At 46.3% G+C, this 15,639-nt stretch overlaps 1 protein-coding gene across 5 annotated transcripts in view; it reads right to left on the reverse strand.

Annotated features, from left to right (window-relative positions):
• Window positions 1-15,639, reverse strand: part of PDE9A (phosphodiesterase 9A) — a 53,091-nt gene that overhangs the window by 23,055 nt on the left and 14,397 nt on the right. The window contains exons 3-6 of one of the 5 annotated variants that reach the window (XM_079297650.1): window positions 11,841-11,918; window positions 11,023-11,066; window positions 4,495-4,549; window positions 3,583-3,653 (exon numbers count right to left, since the gene is read on the reverse strand). In XM_079297650.1, the coding sequence (XP_079153776.1) occupies window positions 3,583-3,653; window positions 4,495-4,549; window positions 11,023-11,066; window positions 11,841-11,918 (248 nt within the window). Of the gene's footprint in view, window positions 1-3,582; window positions 3,654-4,494; window positions 4,550-6,067; window positions 6,204-6,284; window positions 6,417-11,022; window positions 11,067-11,840; window positions 11,919-15,639 lie in introns of those variants that run through there. The other 4 variants (XM_079297652.1, XM_079297651.1, XM_079297654.1 and 1 more) reach the window with 4 other exon arrangements.

The following is a 15,639-nucleotide window of genomic DNA, read 5'->3' on the forward strand; positions in this document are numbered from 1 at the left end:
GGTTGGTTTGGTTTATCTTTGCTTTCAGGGATGCCCTCCTCTTAAAAATCCTATTTGGACACTTATATTTTTTTTGTCTGTCATTCTTACAGGCAGTTTCTTTTGGTGATCACAGTGGGGTGATGCAGGCAAGCTGCTGTCCTGCTTTTTGGATCTCTTCATTCTGGACACCTGCCTGAACATTTTTTTGGATGCTTTGCTCAGCAGCTGATGCTCAGCTGACCCTGTGCTGCACTGGTGCATTCACCTGGGAGAAATTCCATTTGCCAAGGTGTCCAGCTGGTGGCCAGTGCCTGTTTGGAGCAGTGGGAGCCCAGCAGAGTTATCAGAGTGCCAGGGAAGTGGGGCAGGAAACTGCAGGGAGAGTTCTAGTGCAAAGTGGCAGCCCTGAGCATTTTTTCATATTACATCTCTTTGGTTTTCATCCCAAATATCTCAGAGGGTGCAGAGAATTTACACAATTATTTTCTTAAGGTAGATGTGAAGTACTTAAAAATTGCAAAGGGTTTTTTTTTCCCAGCTTCCTTATTCTTGTGTGGGCTGCTGTGCAGTCAGTCAAGCCACAGGAGAAAACATTCCCAGTGCTTGCTCTGCATGGACTCATTTTCCAAAGGAAAGTGACAAGCTTTAGCTGGGATTTAAAAATCAGCTAAAAGGTTTGGCTCCCTGAAAACACATCTCTGGTGAGGTCTCCAGAAGGAAGCTGAGAACATTTCATGTGAGGTGCAGATGCAGTGCTGTCATGAGCACTTATCCCCACACACAAGATCCCCTCTGGGGAAGAAATCCTGGAGAGCACATGTGAAAGTGGAAAAAGGATCTCTGAAGGAGGCAGGAGAAAAAGCAAAATAAAAGCACAATTCTTTCCACATTAGGCTTGCAAATGATAAATGGCCATGTCAAGGGCCCATTACATTATTCTGCAGTGAGAAATTCTGAAAAGACCCTGTGCTGTCTAAAGGAGTCCTTGGGCTGAATCCAGCAGTGAAACACTCAGAGCAACCTCTGGGAGCCCAGCTCCAGCAGGGAAGTTGGACACTCCCTCTCTCCCACGGTTTTGCCTCCTAAACATGACAGCCTGGGGAATTATCTCAGAATGCTGCAGGCTGGGCTCTTGCAAACCCTGGAAGCCCAATTTGGAGCAGATGGGGGCATTGCAGACAGGCAGCTCCTGCCCACAGATTGCTCCATCAGCTGCTGCATCCATCAGCAGTGGGAGCCAGGGACAGAACCTCCTCTGGGGAGAAGGGAACTGGCTCAGTCTGCCTGGCACAGCAGCTCTGGGCAGGCTGCCTTCCCTAAACCAGCAATGAAGTGCTGGGGTGTGTGCTGGTTTTGGTTGTGCATTGAAAAACTGGGGTTTTTTTTCTGGTAAAAAAAAAAAAATCTCTATAGCCAAAAAAATAACAACAACAACAACAGAAAAAAAAAAAAACAAACCCAAACCAAACCAAAAAACAACCCCCCCCCAAAAAAAACCCCAAAACAAAAAAAATTCCTCTCCCTAAAGTAAACAAAAAAAAAAAATTAAATTAACAACTAACTAAAGTGTTTCTGTATGTTGTTGTTTAAAAAGAAAAGAAAGTGTGAGGAGGGGAAGAGGAAGTGGTTTAAAAGTTTTCTTCTGAATTTTTATTATTTCTTTATGTTATTAATAAAGTTTTTCTTTATGTCCTTTAAGTTTTAAACCTGCCTTGCTTTTGCTCTTAATTCTATTTCACAGAAAAAAAAAAAAAAAGTATATATTAAAATTAACAAATCTAAACTACTACAAGTGGGGAGGGGCTCAATTTTTTCCTGCCAGGAGTGGCATGAATGCCTTGGTTATCTCCCTGCTGGGCTGTGGGTGTGTGCAGGGATCCCAGGGGGTCACCAGAGGCCAAAAGCAGCCCCTGGCTGGCTGGAACAGCTGCTTCTGGGGCTGCCAAGGGCATACAGAGACCCACAGCTTACCTCACTTGCTCTAACCCATGGCATTTAGCCCTGAGGAGTGGAGTTGGTCACTGAAAATGCAGAGAGACTGAGCTCATTTTTCTTTTCTCGTTATTTTTTGGGTCAAAGAATAAACCAGCAGAGCCTTGGCAGAAGCAGCAGCCAAACAGACAGGGAGGAATTCATACCTGGGTTCCTTCCTGGGGGAGGCAAGCTGCAGTTTTCCCCCTCCAGGGACATCCCTCAGCACCAGCAGCCTGAGGCTGGAGTGGCCAGAGGCTTCCCTGCAGCTGCTCTTCAAATAACAGCAAAAACTTCTTCCTCTCCCTGCTGACAAAGGGATCACTCTCCCCAAGCAGCTGCAGGGTCAAGGTGGCTTCTGGTCAGGGGAAGTTATAAGAAAACAACTTCTTCTATTAACCAGATTATTTTTTTTTTTTTTTTTTTTTCCCAGACAGTTCTAGTGGGAAAGTTCATTCTGCAGCTGCAGTGCTGGGAAAGGCTCTCCCTGCTCCTGACTTCAACACTGAGCATCCCCAATGAGAGGAATGTCACTTTTGTCTTTCCAAACAAGCTGCAGGTCTGCTGGTAGATAAGGTTAGATAAAAGAAACAGTGGGATGGGTTCCACTGATGGTGAATGGGAAAAGATATTTGACTTCACAAACAAACTGTAGGTTTGCTGATAAATGAAATTAGATATTGGAAGATGAAAGAAGCAATGGGGAAAAACTATGAATTCTGTAAGAATTAAAAATTAAAAGGGAGGGTTATACATTGGAGGGGAATCTCAGGTATCAGGTGTTTGGGAAGTCTGTGCCTCTCAAGTACCTCAGCCAGTGGGAAAGAGAGAGGGAAATGAGGCTGGGAAATTAGAATAAAAGGAGGCTGTGTCCTCCAAAAATCTGAGAGATCCCAGGGGAATGTCCCATGGCCTCTCCCTTTATTCCAATAAAGCAAAAAGGACTCCTCTGTCTCCTTTTTGGACATAAACCTCTGGTGTTTGTGGATTAATTTTCCTGACATCAAGGATGTGGCCTTTGGAGTCACAACTGGATGGCAGCACCTTATTCACACCCCTTCCCTGCCTCCTGTGTTCTGCACAATGCACTGAAACAACTCAGAAGCTGCACAAGGGGAAACAAAATTCCCTCCAAAAACCAGAAATTTGCTCATTGACTGGATGAATTTAGTTTGGCTGTTGCACTATGGTCGTGCCATGGTGCAAGGACAGGAGTGACAGCAGAAGGAGGGTGTTACCCCTGGAATTACACCCCAAATCCCCCAGTGAGGGTGGGGTGAGGCTCCCCAGTGCCAGAGGATCAGGGGGGCAGAGGGATGAGGTGCAGAGAGCTGACAGAGCCCTGGCCATGGGACACACAGGAGGAGGAGATGGGGAGGTGGGTGGGGAGACCCTCTGCCACATGGACATGGGGACAGCAGGACGTGTCCCCAGAGCTCAGGGGAGGGAGGACAGGAGCAGCTCTGGATGCTGGCAGCCCACCCTGCTCCCCACACCACAGGCTCCCACCATCCCATCCTCTGGGGCTCACAGCCCCAAATCACAAAGGATTAGAGAAAGTGGAAGCAGGAGAGGCCAGAGGGCACAAGGCACCAGTTCCCACTGTGACAGGAATAAAGGGACACTCACATTCAACTTTTTTCTCCAGCATTGCCAGGTGATTGGCTACTTCCGTTTTTAGCTCGTTGATTTTAAAAACCCTGGAAAGAAAACCCTCATGTATTAATGTTATACATTTCATGCTCTGCCTACCCTAGGTGCTAACAACTTCTGCTAGAAATGTCCATATTTGTGTCTCCATGATTGATCTGCCCAGCCATGTTTGTCATAAGGAAAAGCAAATTTTCCATAGAAATGCTGACATTGGAGCAGAAAATACACCCTGGTTTGATTTTCAGAAAAATTAATGAGTGATTATTTATTTTTTAGGGCTCTGGGAATGTACTGTGGCTCTACAACATTTCATCTCCCCCTCTCTCAGCAGTGACTTGCTACTGTACCCCCCCCAGAGAAGCAAAGTTAAATTGATAATTGTTAAATTGATAATTCATAATTGTCCAAGAGCAGTGTCTTGGTGTCTGCACACTCTGAAACCTCCTCCCCCTGTCGAGTTATGCTGGAGATTTGCTGGGCTGTGGTGGGACTGATCTGTTTTATTGAAACCAGCTGGGATTAAATAAGCAGCTACACAGATGTTGAGAAATCCTCTTGAAGGAGAGACATTTTTGGGTGATAAAGGGAAAAATGAAAAAATCTGATTATTTGACTGCTCAGCAAAGAAGCATTTCTTCTACTTCCTAAGAGAGAAGGAGCATTTACTACTTGATCTCCTTTTCAGATCAAAGATAATCACCAAAATTGCTTTTGGTTTAAGCTACTGTATTGCTGTCAGCAGGAAATAATGTGTCTCAGACCTAAATTTGGCAGGCAGAGTGGGATTTGAAAGATGTCTTAAATGCCCCTCTGCCTCCTGTGAAAATTTCACTTCAGGCTGATAAAAGAAATCACATTTTAAATTAATAATGATGTTCAGTTTCTTACCTCGAGAACTGCTCGGCAATCTGTCCCAATAAATTCTGGAACAATTCTTCTTTTTCTGAAAAAAAAAATAGAAAGGAGAGATGATAGTAAAAATAGAAAAGGAAAGAAGACGTCCTCAACCCTTCTGCAAAGTGTTGTCCCCAGGCTTCCAGTTCTGATGGTGAGGCTAAAAAACTGTTTTAGTCCTTTGAAGAGTGACAGGGTTTGGGAATGACTCCTTGTCTCACCTGCCTTCCTCTTCCTGCAGATCACAGGCAGGGTTTCCCAGCTGTTTGTTTTTGGGAGGTTGAGAGGTGGCTTGTTTTAAGGCAGCACTTTCTGGAGAGGAAATCCTTCCACAGATCCTGGGTGGGACACCCAGAGCCCCACCTGGCTTTTGAAAGCTCCTGCTCACACTCAGTGCCTCTACACCACAGCTCATGAACACCAAATAAAACCCAGCCTGCCTTTTAGTTTTATCCTGGAGACCAATTTTTCTGGAGCAAGAGCCAAAGGACTGTGCTGCCTTGCACACAAACATGAGATGACGAAGTGCTGTCCCTGCAGAACGAGGTCTGCCCTTCCTGGTTTGGGGGATGGACACAGCAGGGCACAAGTTTCCCAGCCCCTTTCCCTTGAGAACACAGCTTGGACAGAGCTGCCACAGGGCTCCTGTCAGGATCCCATTGTTCCTTGAGTTCCTGCAGCACTGGGAGCCCTTGTGGCAGCAGTTCCCCAGCTCAGGAAATCAGCCTGGTGAAACCCCAGACTCTTTAATCACAGGATTGCAATCACCAGCACAGGGGAAAGCAAACAATCCCTTGAAAAAGGACACCAGATTTCCAGGGAGAGCACACTTTAGGAAGGAAGAAGTATGATAGCAATGTTTTCCCATCTTTTAGCATGTCCACACAGAAAGGGGAAGCACAAATCACCTTTGCTGAGCCCTGAGATGCTGTTTGGGGTTGATCCCTCTTTCCCCCACCAGCTAATGCAAACTGGCCCAAAGTGCTGCAGTGATTCCTGCACTGGGGATGTGCTCAAGGAAAAAAAAACACTGAGTGCACTCATAAACACACAGCAGATTACAGAACACTTATTTATACCCACACAGAAACACCCTGATGGCATTTCTGCAGATACTTCTGTCCCTCCCTGAGGGAGTAAAACACCTCACGAGTGCAATCACCCAGGCAAAACACATCAGATAGAAACACAGCCCAGCATTTACCATTCATTTCTAAATAATAGCTCTTGTACCTGTTGAAAGGATTTGCAATTCCTGGGGTATTAGAGAAGTCAGCAATACTTGTCAAGAGCATTCACATCGCTGGTCAAAATAATTTGCCTGTTACCCCTGTGTCTTAAAACTGGAGCCATTCCGTGCTCTGAAAGTCCCAGATCTAATTCCCTCTTTTTTTTAAATTCTTTTTTTCCTTTTTTTTATCCCCCCTCCTGCTTCCAGCAGAGCAGCTAGCAGAGAAAACAGAGATTGGTTCTTCTCATAGAGACCTATTTTCCAGTTTTCTCACAAAACCCAAGCGCTGCAACAAAGCAAACGCTGCGTCCTATTTAAGAAAGGAGGAAAACTTACCGAGGGCAGCACCTGGGATGGCACCAAATCCACAGAGAAAATGATCAGAGAAGGCAGAGAAACCCGTGTCCTCTCCCTCCTGCGCTGCTCAGCCCTCTGACAGTGGCTGGAGCGTGCCAGAGACTGACAAGTTCCCTATAAACACTGTTCCAGTAAAAAAAAAAAAAAACACAACCCAACAATCTTACTTTCACTCCCTCCCCCTGTCAAAACTCACTTGGAGTACTTGGAAATTCTCATCCAGGGAACAGTCAGCTGCAATCTGATGTTTATGGATGTAATAAAAGACTTTCAAAATGAAGATGTATGTTTTTATAACCCTAGGGTGCAGTAAAGATATATGACTAAGAGTGGCAGCTCGCCTCATCTTAAAGAGACAAAGATCCATTTCTCTGCCCTGTTCCTTTCCGAGGAGAAGACCTCTGGTAACCCCTGTTTCTGAAGAAAATGAGACATTGCTCTGACGTTATTTAATCTTGCTTGTCCCCTCCTTGGGAGAACAGGAGGGTTAAGTGTGCTTTTACTCCCTTTATTACCCTCTGCCTTCTGTTTTTTTAAACCTCTGGGTAGGGCTGAAGCCCTAGGTGCACAGACACCTTTTACCTGGATTGCTGCATTTGTTTTGCTGTGATTCCCTCTCTGAAAAGGAAATCCTACTGCAAGCAGCAGCTCTGGGCATTTTACTGAGGGTCCTGTTGAAGCATCCCCAAAAAACCCCTTTCTTCCCCCCTCACCTCCCACCAGCACTGTGAATGCACAACCTTCACAAACAGTTGTTCAGCAGGTCAGGTTTTTGCACAACTCTGGGTGTTTTACAGCTGACAAATGACAATTAGAGCCGTGCCCATCCCTGCAGAAGCTGCTGCAATGGTTAATGCTGGGCAGGCACAGCCAGCCCAGGCTTCCCCAGGCTCCTTGCCCAGCTCTGCAGGCACAGGGACTCCTGCTCTTTGCCCTGTGGCCTCTGCCAAGCCCAGCAGGGAGCTTGGCCAGCACACCCTGGAGAAAGGAGCAGCTCTGCCTTGTCTCCAGCAGGTTCTGGGAATGAAGCAGGTGCTGGGGAGCAGCAGTTTTTCCTGTGTCTCCTGCTGTGCTCGGGTGGGAGGCTGGCAGGGAGAGCACACCTTCCCTGCCACACTGGCACCAGGAGCAGCTCAGGTGACCCTGCACTGGCACAGGTGGTTTATTACCCACTGCCCTGCTCAGCACTGCCCCTCCCTCCAGCCTCTCACCCTCTGGGATCACGGCCAGGGAGCCACCTCCATCCTCCCACTGCTGCCTCTGCCACCCTGCCAGCCTCAGCAGGCTGTGGCAGCCAAGCCACCCCCTGTCCCTTCTGCTGTGGCCAAGCAAGGCTGGGAGGGCATGGGCATCTCCCTTTCCTTGCCAGCATCAGACTGGTGAATTCCTGCCCTGTTTCTCACAAATGCTTCTGCCTCAGGCTTCTGTCTGCATTTCAATTTCTGTGGTTTGCTTGGATCAGGGCAGTTAAAATAATTTTAAAAATCCCCACAAGCAGCCAGGTGGACAAAAGCCTCAGGAAGGGGTGAATTTCAAGCCCAAGCCCACATCCATGAATTTGTCATATTGAGCCCCAGATTGATGAAATTCACAGCTCAGGTTAATTTGGGCTGTCACATGCAAATTCCCCATGAGGTGAACAATCCTGAGCTGGCCACATCCCCGTGCTTGCATCCACGTGGGGTGCACTAAGCAGCAGCACGTGGGAGGAGGATTTTTCTGTCCCAGTCTCTGCCTCCTCAGTCTTGCCTGAACTGCAGGCAGGAACAAGACTCCAAAAGGAGAAGAGAGACATGCCAGAATAAGAAGATTTAGACACAGGGACAAGCTTCTGTCGTTTTAGCAATAGCAAACTGCACAAGAACTCTGGTATTGAATTATCCAGGGGAAAAAGCATCCCTGCAGATCTCTAGTGCAGCCACTGTTGGGCTTTGCTGCCCTACCTTTGGAGCAGTAGGAAAGTCCCTGTGGGTGTTTTCCTGTCCTTTCAGGACCACAGTGGGTCAGGCTCACTCGACCTTCACAACACTCTTTTCTCTGCATTGTCAGAAATGCAACAGACTTCAATTTTATCCCCCAAGAGGGTGCTGCTAATAAAGTTTGTTCAATTAATTGTCACCTCCATCAAATCCATAAGTGCCTGAAGCCTACTAATTAGAGCAACAACACAGCCATCAATTGGTGAGTTTTGAGCCAGCTTCACCAGGAGGACACAGACCAGAGCCCTTCTGCTGTTGGGAGGGAGAGGATGCCCACTCATTGGGGCTGGAAATTTAAATACCACAGAGAAAAGGCTTTGCCACAGGGGTTGTGATGCTCTGCTTGGATAGCCATGTGTCTGGTGGTCCAGGGCCATAGGAGGAGGGACAGGGAGTGATCCAGCAGGCTCAGAGCCAGCCAGCTCAGGCCTCCCCTAACCCTCACCCTGACCCTGATTCTCACCCTAACCCTGATCCTAACTCTGACCCTGACCCTAATCCTAACACTTGCAGACAGCTGAACCCCTGGCACATTGATTGCTGCTGCATCCAACACTCTCTATAGGAATATTATTTTTTATTTCCAACCCTCTCCCATGACTGTGGCCAGGAAATTAAGAATTGTTCCTTAGCAGGATGCTGGTGGATATCTCCTCTGCTGGATATCTCCTCTACTGGACAGAAGCCACTGCTCATATTTTTCCTCCCAAAGGATTATATTTCCCAGTCCCACCTTTTACAGCCTCTGTTCCCTGTGTCATTCTTCTGCAGCTGCCTGGGAGGCTGCTGAAAAGAGGTGCATTACCTCCCACCACTGTGAAAATTGGGGTGACCCCCTTTTTTGGCACATATTTGGATGAGTTGCTTTGGGGAGTAGGATCATGCAGGCAGAAGTCTGAGAAGTCTTTCTCGTCTGAGAAGTGAAGAATAGAACAGAGCTGTGTTTTTTTCTTTTAATGAAGAGGAACAATTTCCCACTCTGTTTATTCTTCCTACTGTCAGCAAAATGTCAGCAGTGCTTAAGATTAATGACAAGCCACGTGAAAGAGAAGAAGATACCAAGGAACATTAGTTCCATCACAGCTCAACTTTCTTCCTCTTTCCATAGCAGACTCTGTCTTATGTTTTGAAATCTATGGCCAGAATTTTTCTTGTCCTTTTCAGCTCAGATCTTTGGAAATCCTTGTTTTATGAAATGCAGGGAGTGAAGAGAGATCTTGCTGACACAGTGAGCTGTGCTCTGCACAGAGCAGAGCCATGTGCTGGCAGCTGGGGATGAAAAACGAGGGCCTGGGGAGAGTGTGAAAAGTCATCCATGGTCCTATAAAAATATACTGTTAGCTTCATGTTAGAGGAATAAAAAACTACATTCAAAAACAGTGTATTTTCTAGCAAGGCCCTCAATCAGCTTCCCAGCTGGTGTAACTCAGTGGCATTCCCTGGTGGAGCCATGCTGGCCCCATTTCTCTGTCCTGGGGCAGACTGGTTACTCACACCAGCTGGGACACAGACCCACGTGCTGCACCCCACCTTTCCTCATGAGATCATGCAAACAGTGTGCAGGAGAGGGATGCTGCTGCAGCAGGGTTTGTCACAACAAGGAAATAGTTTGGCAGACAGCTCTCATCCCTTTGCAGTCACGTGTCCCTTGGCTGTGACTCCCTGTTCCTGGCAATCACTGACATGGAACCTGTTTATGGCTTGTTAAAGTCTCACTGTGGCTAGGCTCTTCCCTTCTCCCTACCCTCCGTGTTCTCTTTGCCCTCTCTTCACCTTTGGTCCCTGCATGCACAATCTCCCTGCTCTTGCCTCTCTGTCTTCCCCACATCCCCTTTTCCAGATGTTTCTGCCAGTGCAGATGTCTCAGACAACAGCCTCAGTTCCCTGTGCCTCCCCTTCTAGAAGAAGTGCTTTCAAACACTCTGTTTTCATCCATAATTCAGCACCCTAAGCCAGAAGATGAGGTGGGAACACCAAAACATCATCTCTGCTATCTCAGCAAACTCACCCACCCCTGCACACTGCTTTTTCCAGCCCCAGGCTTGCTGTCTCCCCCCATTCTGCCTGTGCATTCTGTGTTTCCAGGACAATCCTACCCTCCTGCCCTTTGTCTCTCCTATCTTCCCATTTGGCTGCCCCAAGGAGTGTCCCCAGCTGATCTCCTCTCCTGCTGCAGCTCCTGCCAGCCTCTCCCCGTGGCTCCAGAGTGTCCAGGCTGCCCTGATGTGAGTGGCAGGAGAAGCTGCAGCTGCACAGGTGACAGAAACCACGAGATGCTCACAGGAATTGCCCCAAGCCAGTGTTCTGCTGCAGTGTCTGAGAGCTGCTGGCCTGAGGGTGATACTGTCAGGAAAAGAGAAGTGGGAGGAGTGGCACTTCATCCCTGCCTGTGGCTGGGGAATGTGCTCCAGATGTGTTCTTTCACCCAGGCCCTCTTTAATCTTGTCAGGTGAATTTAAATATTTATCACACTTAGAGCTACCATGCACACAACTGAAATTATGTTCTCAGCCATTTGGAAATAACAGGAGGCTCAAATGTTGTGCTCAGCTTTCCAGCAGGGCTTTGCTGAGGAATGGGCAGGTTTAACAAAACACTGCAGGACAGGCTTTCATTTGTCTTGCCTGAAAAACCCCCACAGCTCCATGCAAGACTTTCCTCAGGGCATCAGGAATGCTGAGCCAGACCAGAGCAAGGCACTGGACTCAGCCATTCACCTGATCCTCAAATTCATTGAAATTTGGGCAGGTTTTAAGCTTTTCTGCATAACACTGTGATCAAACACTTCTTATTCTTCTGCAGTTACAACCATGACACTGGCATCTTTGGGTTTTTGCATCAGAATTTCCACATGCAAATGTTTGCAAATTCACATAATTTCCACATGCAAATGTTTGCAAATCCAGCTTTACTTAATTCAGCTTTATTAGATGCAGTTCAAAAGGGTCATTTTACCTGAGAGCTGCTCAGTCACAACTGGTATCACTTTGTATGGAGACCTGGAAGAGTCACAGAGGGTTGATGTAAGCAACACTCAAAATGCAGTTTGCAGTTCACATCCATACTCCCTGAGAAACAGGAAAAAATATCTGAATGTATTCTAAGCTCTCTTAAAACCTGTGAGTTTGAATAAGCAGTGGGCACTTTTTCTGAACACACAACCCTTTGATTTACTAGAAAGAGAATCCTAGAATACAGAATGGTTTGGGTTGGAAAGGACTTTAAAAATCACCCAGTTCCAACCCCCTTCAATGAGCAGGGACATCTTCCACCATGCCAGGTTGCTCAGAGCCCTGTCCAGCCTGCTGTTTAACACTTCTAGGGATGGAATAGCCACAGTCTCTTTCTGCTCTGTGATTGTGTCCTGTCCTGTGCAGCAGCTCCCTCCCTGCTGCTGGGGCTGCAGCACCCAGTATCAGTAACAGCAATGGCAGTGATAAATCATAATGAAATATGGGCCAAAGCCAGCAAGGAACAGACTAAACTCATCTCAGGCTGTTTGCTTTTCAAGTAATCTGCTGCTTGTGCCCTAGCAGAGCAATCAGGAGTGGGGCAACAGCAGAGCTCAGAGCTTTGACAGCAAACAGGGAGGGATGGGAACAGATGTTCTACATTAAACACCTAAAAGCAGTATTTTTTTTTTTCCTCAGACAATTACTCCTGTTTTAACAGGTAAAAATCTTCCAAACCAGCACTGGGTCAGCATTTCTCAGAGCCAACCCCTAGCCCCTGGGGCTGAGCCAGCTTTGGAGGGGCAGGTGAGCAGGGCTTACCTCTCTGTGTTTGCAGGCATCGTGGGGTCAATGGACACCATGCAGTTGTCTGCTGTCAGAAGGGAGATGGTTGTGTTCCTGAAAAGCAAGTTCCAACGGGGATTATTTGACCCAGAAATGCTGGCTGGAATTCTGTGCTGCTGCATGTGATGCAGAGCCACCTTCTCTCCTGCAGATGAATGTTTTCTCCTCACTCCTGGCCTGGCACCTCTGTTACCTCAGGGCAGAAAGAGTCAAAGCCCAGGGCTGGGTAGGCTTGATTCTTCACCCCTGTAAAATGTGAAGTGTGACTTTTGATCCCAGAGCAGACCTTGCTCCCTGCTAATTCATTTATTCTCTTGACTCACTGAATAATAATTTTTGTTAAAAAAATTTTGTATTTTGTGATACATTGACTCAGCAGGTACATATTGACTCATACCATACAAATGACTTTTGGTGCTATGAATGTATTGAAATTATTTAGTCACTCATTTACCAAAACAAACAAAACAAATATCTTGCTGAATATGGGATCATTTTCCTTTTTAAATACTGTGTTAAAGATGATCTCATAGGCTCAGATGTAAACCTTGGAGGTTTACTTTGGCTCCAGGATCCTGGTTGAAATGCAATTTTCCTTTGAAAATCTTCTGATGAAAATAAAATACCAAATGTGCTGAGAACACCCTGATTGTGAATGATTAAAACTTCCTGGGTGATGGAGTGGAAATATTTGACATCACAGGAAAATGAGAGTTATTAACCTCTCTAAGGTCAAATGGGAGGAAAGAGAACAAACAACAAAGGGCATTAATTCTGCCAAGCAACTTATGCAAATTCAATTTTATCTTTCAATCCCCAGAGCTGGAGTCATGCAATAAAACCATGATTAAAAGATTGGATTATTTTTCTCCTGCACTTTTCCTGTATAATAAAGCTGATAAAGACTTTGCCTTGTTGCATCCAGCCTGTGCTGCTCGAGGGCCTTGTGCAGACAGTGTATTCCCTCTACTAGGGAATGGATGATGGATGGATAGATGGATGGATGGATGGATGATGGATGGATGATGGATGGATGGATGGATGGATGGATGGATGGATGGATGGATGGATGATGGATGGATGGATGGATGGATGATGGATGGATGATGGATGGATGGATGGATGGATGGATGGATGGATGGATGATGGATGGATGGATAATGGATGGATTGATGGACGGATGGACGGATGGATGGATGGATGATGGATGGATGGATGGATGATGGATGGATGATGGATGGATTGATGGATGGATGGATGGATGATGGATGGATGGATGGATGGATGGATGGATGGATGGATGGATGATGGATGGATGGATGGATGGATGGATGGATGGATGGATGGATAATGGATGGATGGATGGATAGATGGATGATGGATGGATGGATCATGGATGGATGATGGATGATGAATGGATGGATGATGGATGGATGGATGATGGATGGATGGATGATGAATGGATGAATGGATGGATGGATGGATGATAGATGGATGGATAATGGATGGATGATGGATAATGGATGAATGATGGATGGATTGATGGATGGATGGATGGATGGATGGATGATGGATGGATGGATGGATGGATGATGGATGGATGGATGGATGGATGGATGGATGGATGGATGGATGGATGGATGGATAATGGATGGATGATGGATGGATAATGGATGATGGATGGATGGATCATGGATGGATGATGGATGATGAATGGATGGATGATGGATGGATGGATGGATGGATGGATGGATGGATGGATGGATGGATAATGGATGGATGGATGGATAGATGGATGATGGATGGATGGATCATGGATGAATGATGGATGATGGATGGATGGATCATGGATGGATGATGGATGATGAATGGATGGATGATGGATGGATGGATGATGGATGGATGGATAATGGATGGATGATGGATAATGGATGGATGATGGATGGATGGATAATGGATGGATGATGGATAATGGATGGATGATGGATGGATGGATGGATGGATGGATGGATGGATGGATGGATGGATGGATGATGGATAATGGATGGATGATGGATGGATTGATGGATGGATGGATGGATGGATGGATGGATGGATGGATGGATGGATGGATGGATGGATGATGGATGGATGATGGATGGATGGATGATGGATGGATGAATGGATGGATGGATGGATGATAGATGGATGGATAATGGATGGATGATGGATAATGGATGAATGATGGATGGATTGATGGATGGATGGATGGATGGATGGATGATAGATGGATGGATGGATGATAGATGGATGGATAATGGATGGATGATGGATAATGGATGATGGATGGATGGATGGATGGATGGATGATGGATGGATGATGGATGGATGGATGATGGATGGATGGATGGATGGATGGATGATAGATGGATGGATAATGGATGGATGATGGATAATGGATGAATGATGGATGGATTGATGGATGGATGGATGGATGATGGATGGATGGATGGATGATGGATGGATTGATGGATGATGGATGGATGATGGATAGATGGATGGATGGATGGATGGATGGATGGATGGATGGATGGATGGATGGATGGATGGATGGATGATGGATGGATGGATGGATGGATGGATGGATGGATGGATGGATGGATAATGGATGGATGATGGATGGATAGATGGATGATGGATGGATGGATCATGGATGGATGATGGATGATGAATGGATGGATGATGGATGGATGGATGATGGATGGATGGATAATGGATGGATGATGGATAATGGATGGATGATGGATGGATGGATAATGGATGGATGATGGATAATGGATGGATGGATGGATGGATGGATGGATGGATGATGGATAATGGATGGATGATGGATGGATGGATGGATGGATGGATGGATGGATGGATGGATGGATGGATGGATGGATGGAGGATGGATGGATGGAGGGATGGATGGATGGATGGATGAGGGATGGATGGATGATGAGGGATGATAGATGGATGGATAATGGATAGATGATGGATAATGGATGAATGATGGATGGATGGATGGATGGATGGATGGATGGATGATGGATGGATGGATGATAGATGGATGGATAATGGATGGATGATGGATAATGGATGATGGATGGATGGTTGGATGATGGATGGATGATGGATCATGGATGATGGATGGATGGATGATGATGGATGGATGGATGATAGATGGATGGATGGATGGATGGATGATGGATGAATGGATGATAGATGGATGATTGATGGATGGATTGATGGATGGATGATGGATGATTGATGGATGGATGGATGGATGGATGGATGGATGGATGGATGATGGATGATGGATGGATGGATGATGGATGATGGATGGATGATGGATGGATGGATGGATGGATGGATGGATGGATGGATGGATGATGGATGATGGATGGATGATGGATGGATGGATGGATGGATGGATGGATGGATGGATGGATGGATGGATGGATGGATAATGTATGGATGATGGATGGATGGATGATGGATGGATGGATGGATGATGGATGGATGGATCAATGGATGGATGGATGGATGATGGATGGATGGATGGATGGATGTCACACCTCCACAACATCCTGCTCTCTCCCACACACTCACCTGTGACTCTGGACCCCTCTCAACACTGAGGTTTCAGCTGGATACTGCTCTTGAATTTGAAGGAAATAAATCCTATTTGGAAATTCTCCAAATGGAAAATTACAGCAGGAAGGATACAGGGATTTCACAAGACAACATAAAT

The sequence above is a fragment of the Erithacus rubecula genome (assembly GCF_903797595.1).
Source record: "Erithacus rubecula genome assembly, chromosome: 1".
In the NCBI taxonomy this organism is placed as follows: Eukaryota; Metazoa; Chordata; class Aves; order Passeriformes; family Muscicapidae; genus Erithacus; species Erithacus rubecula.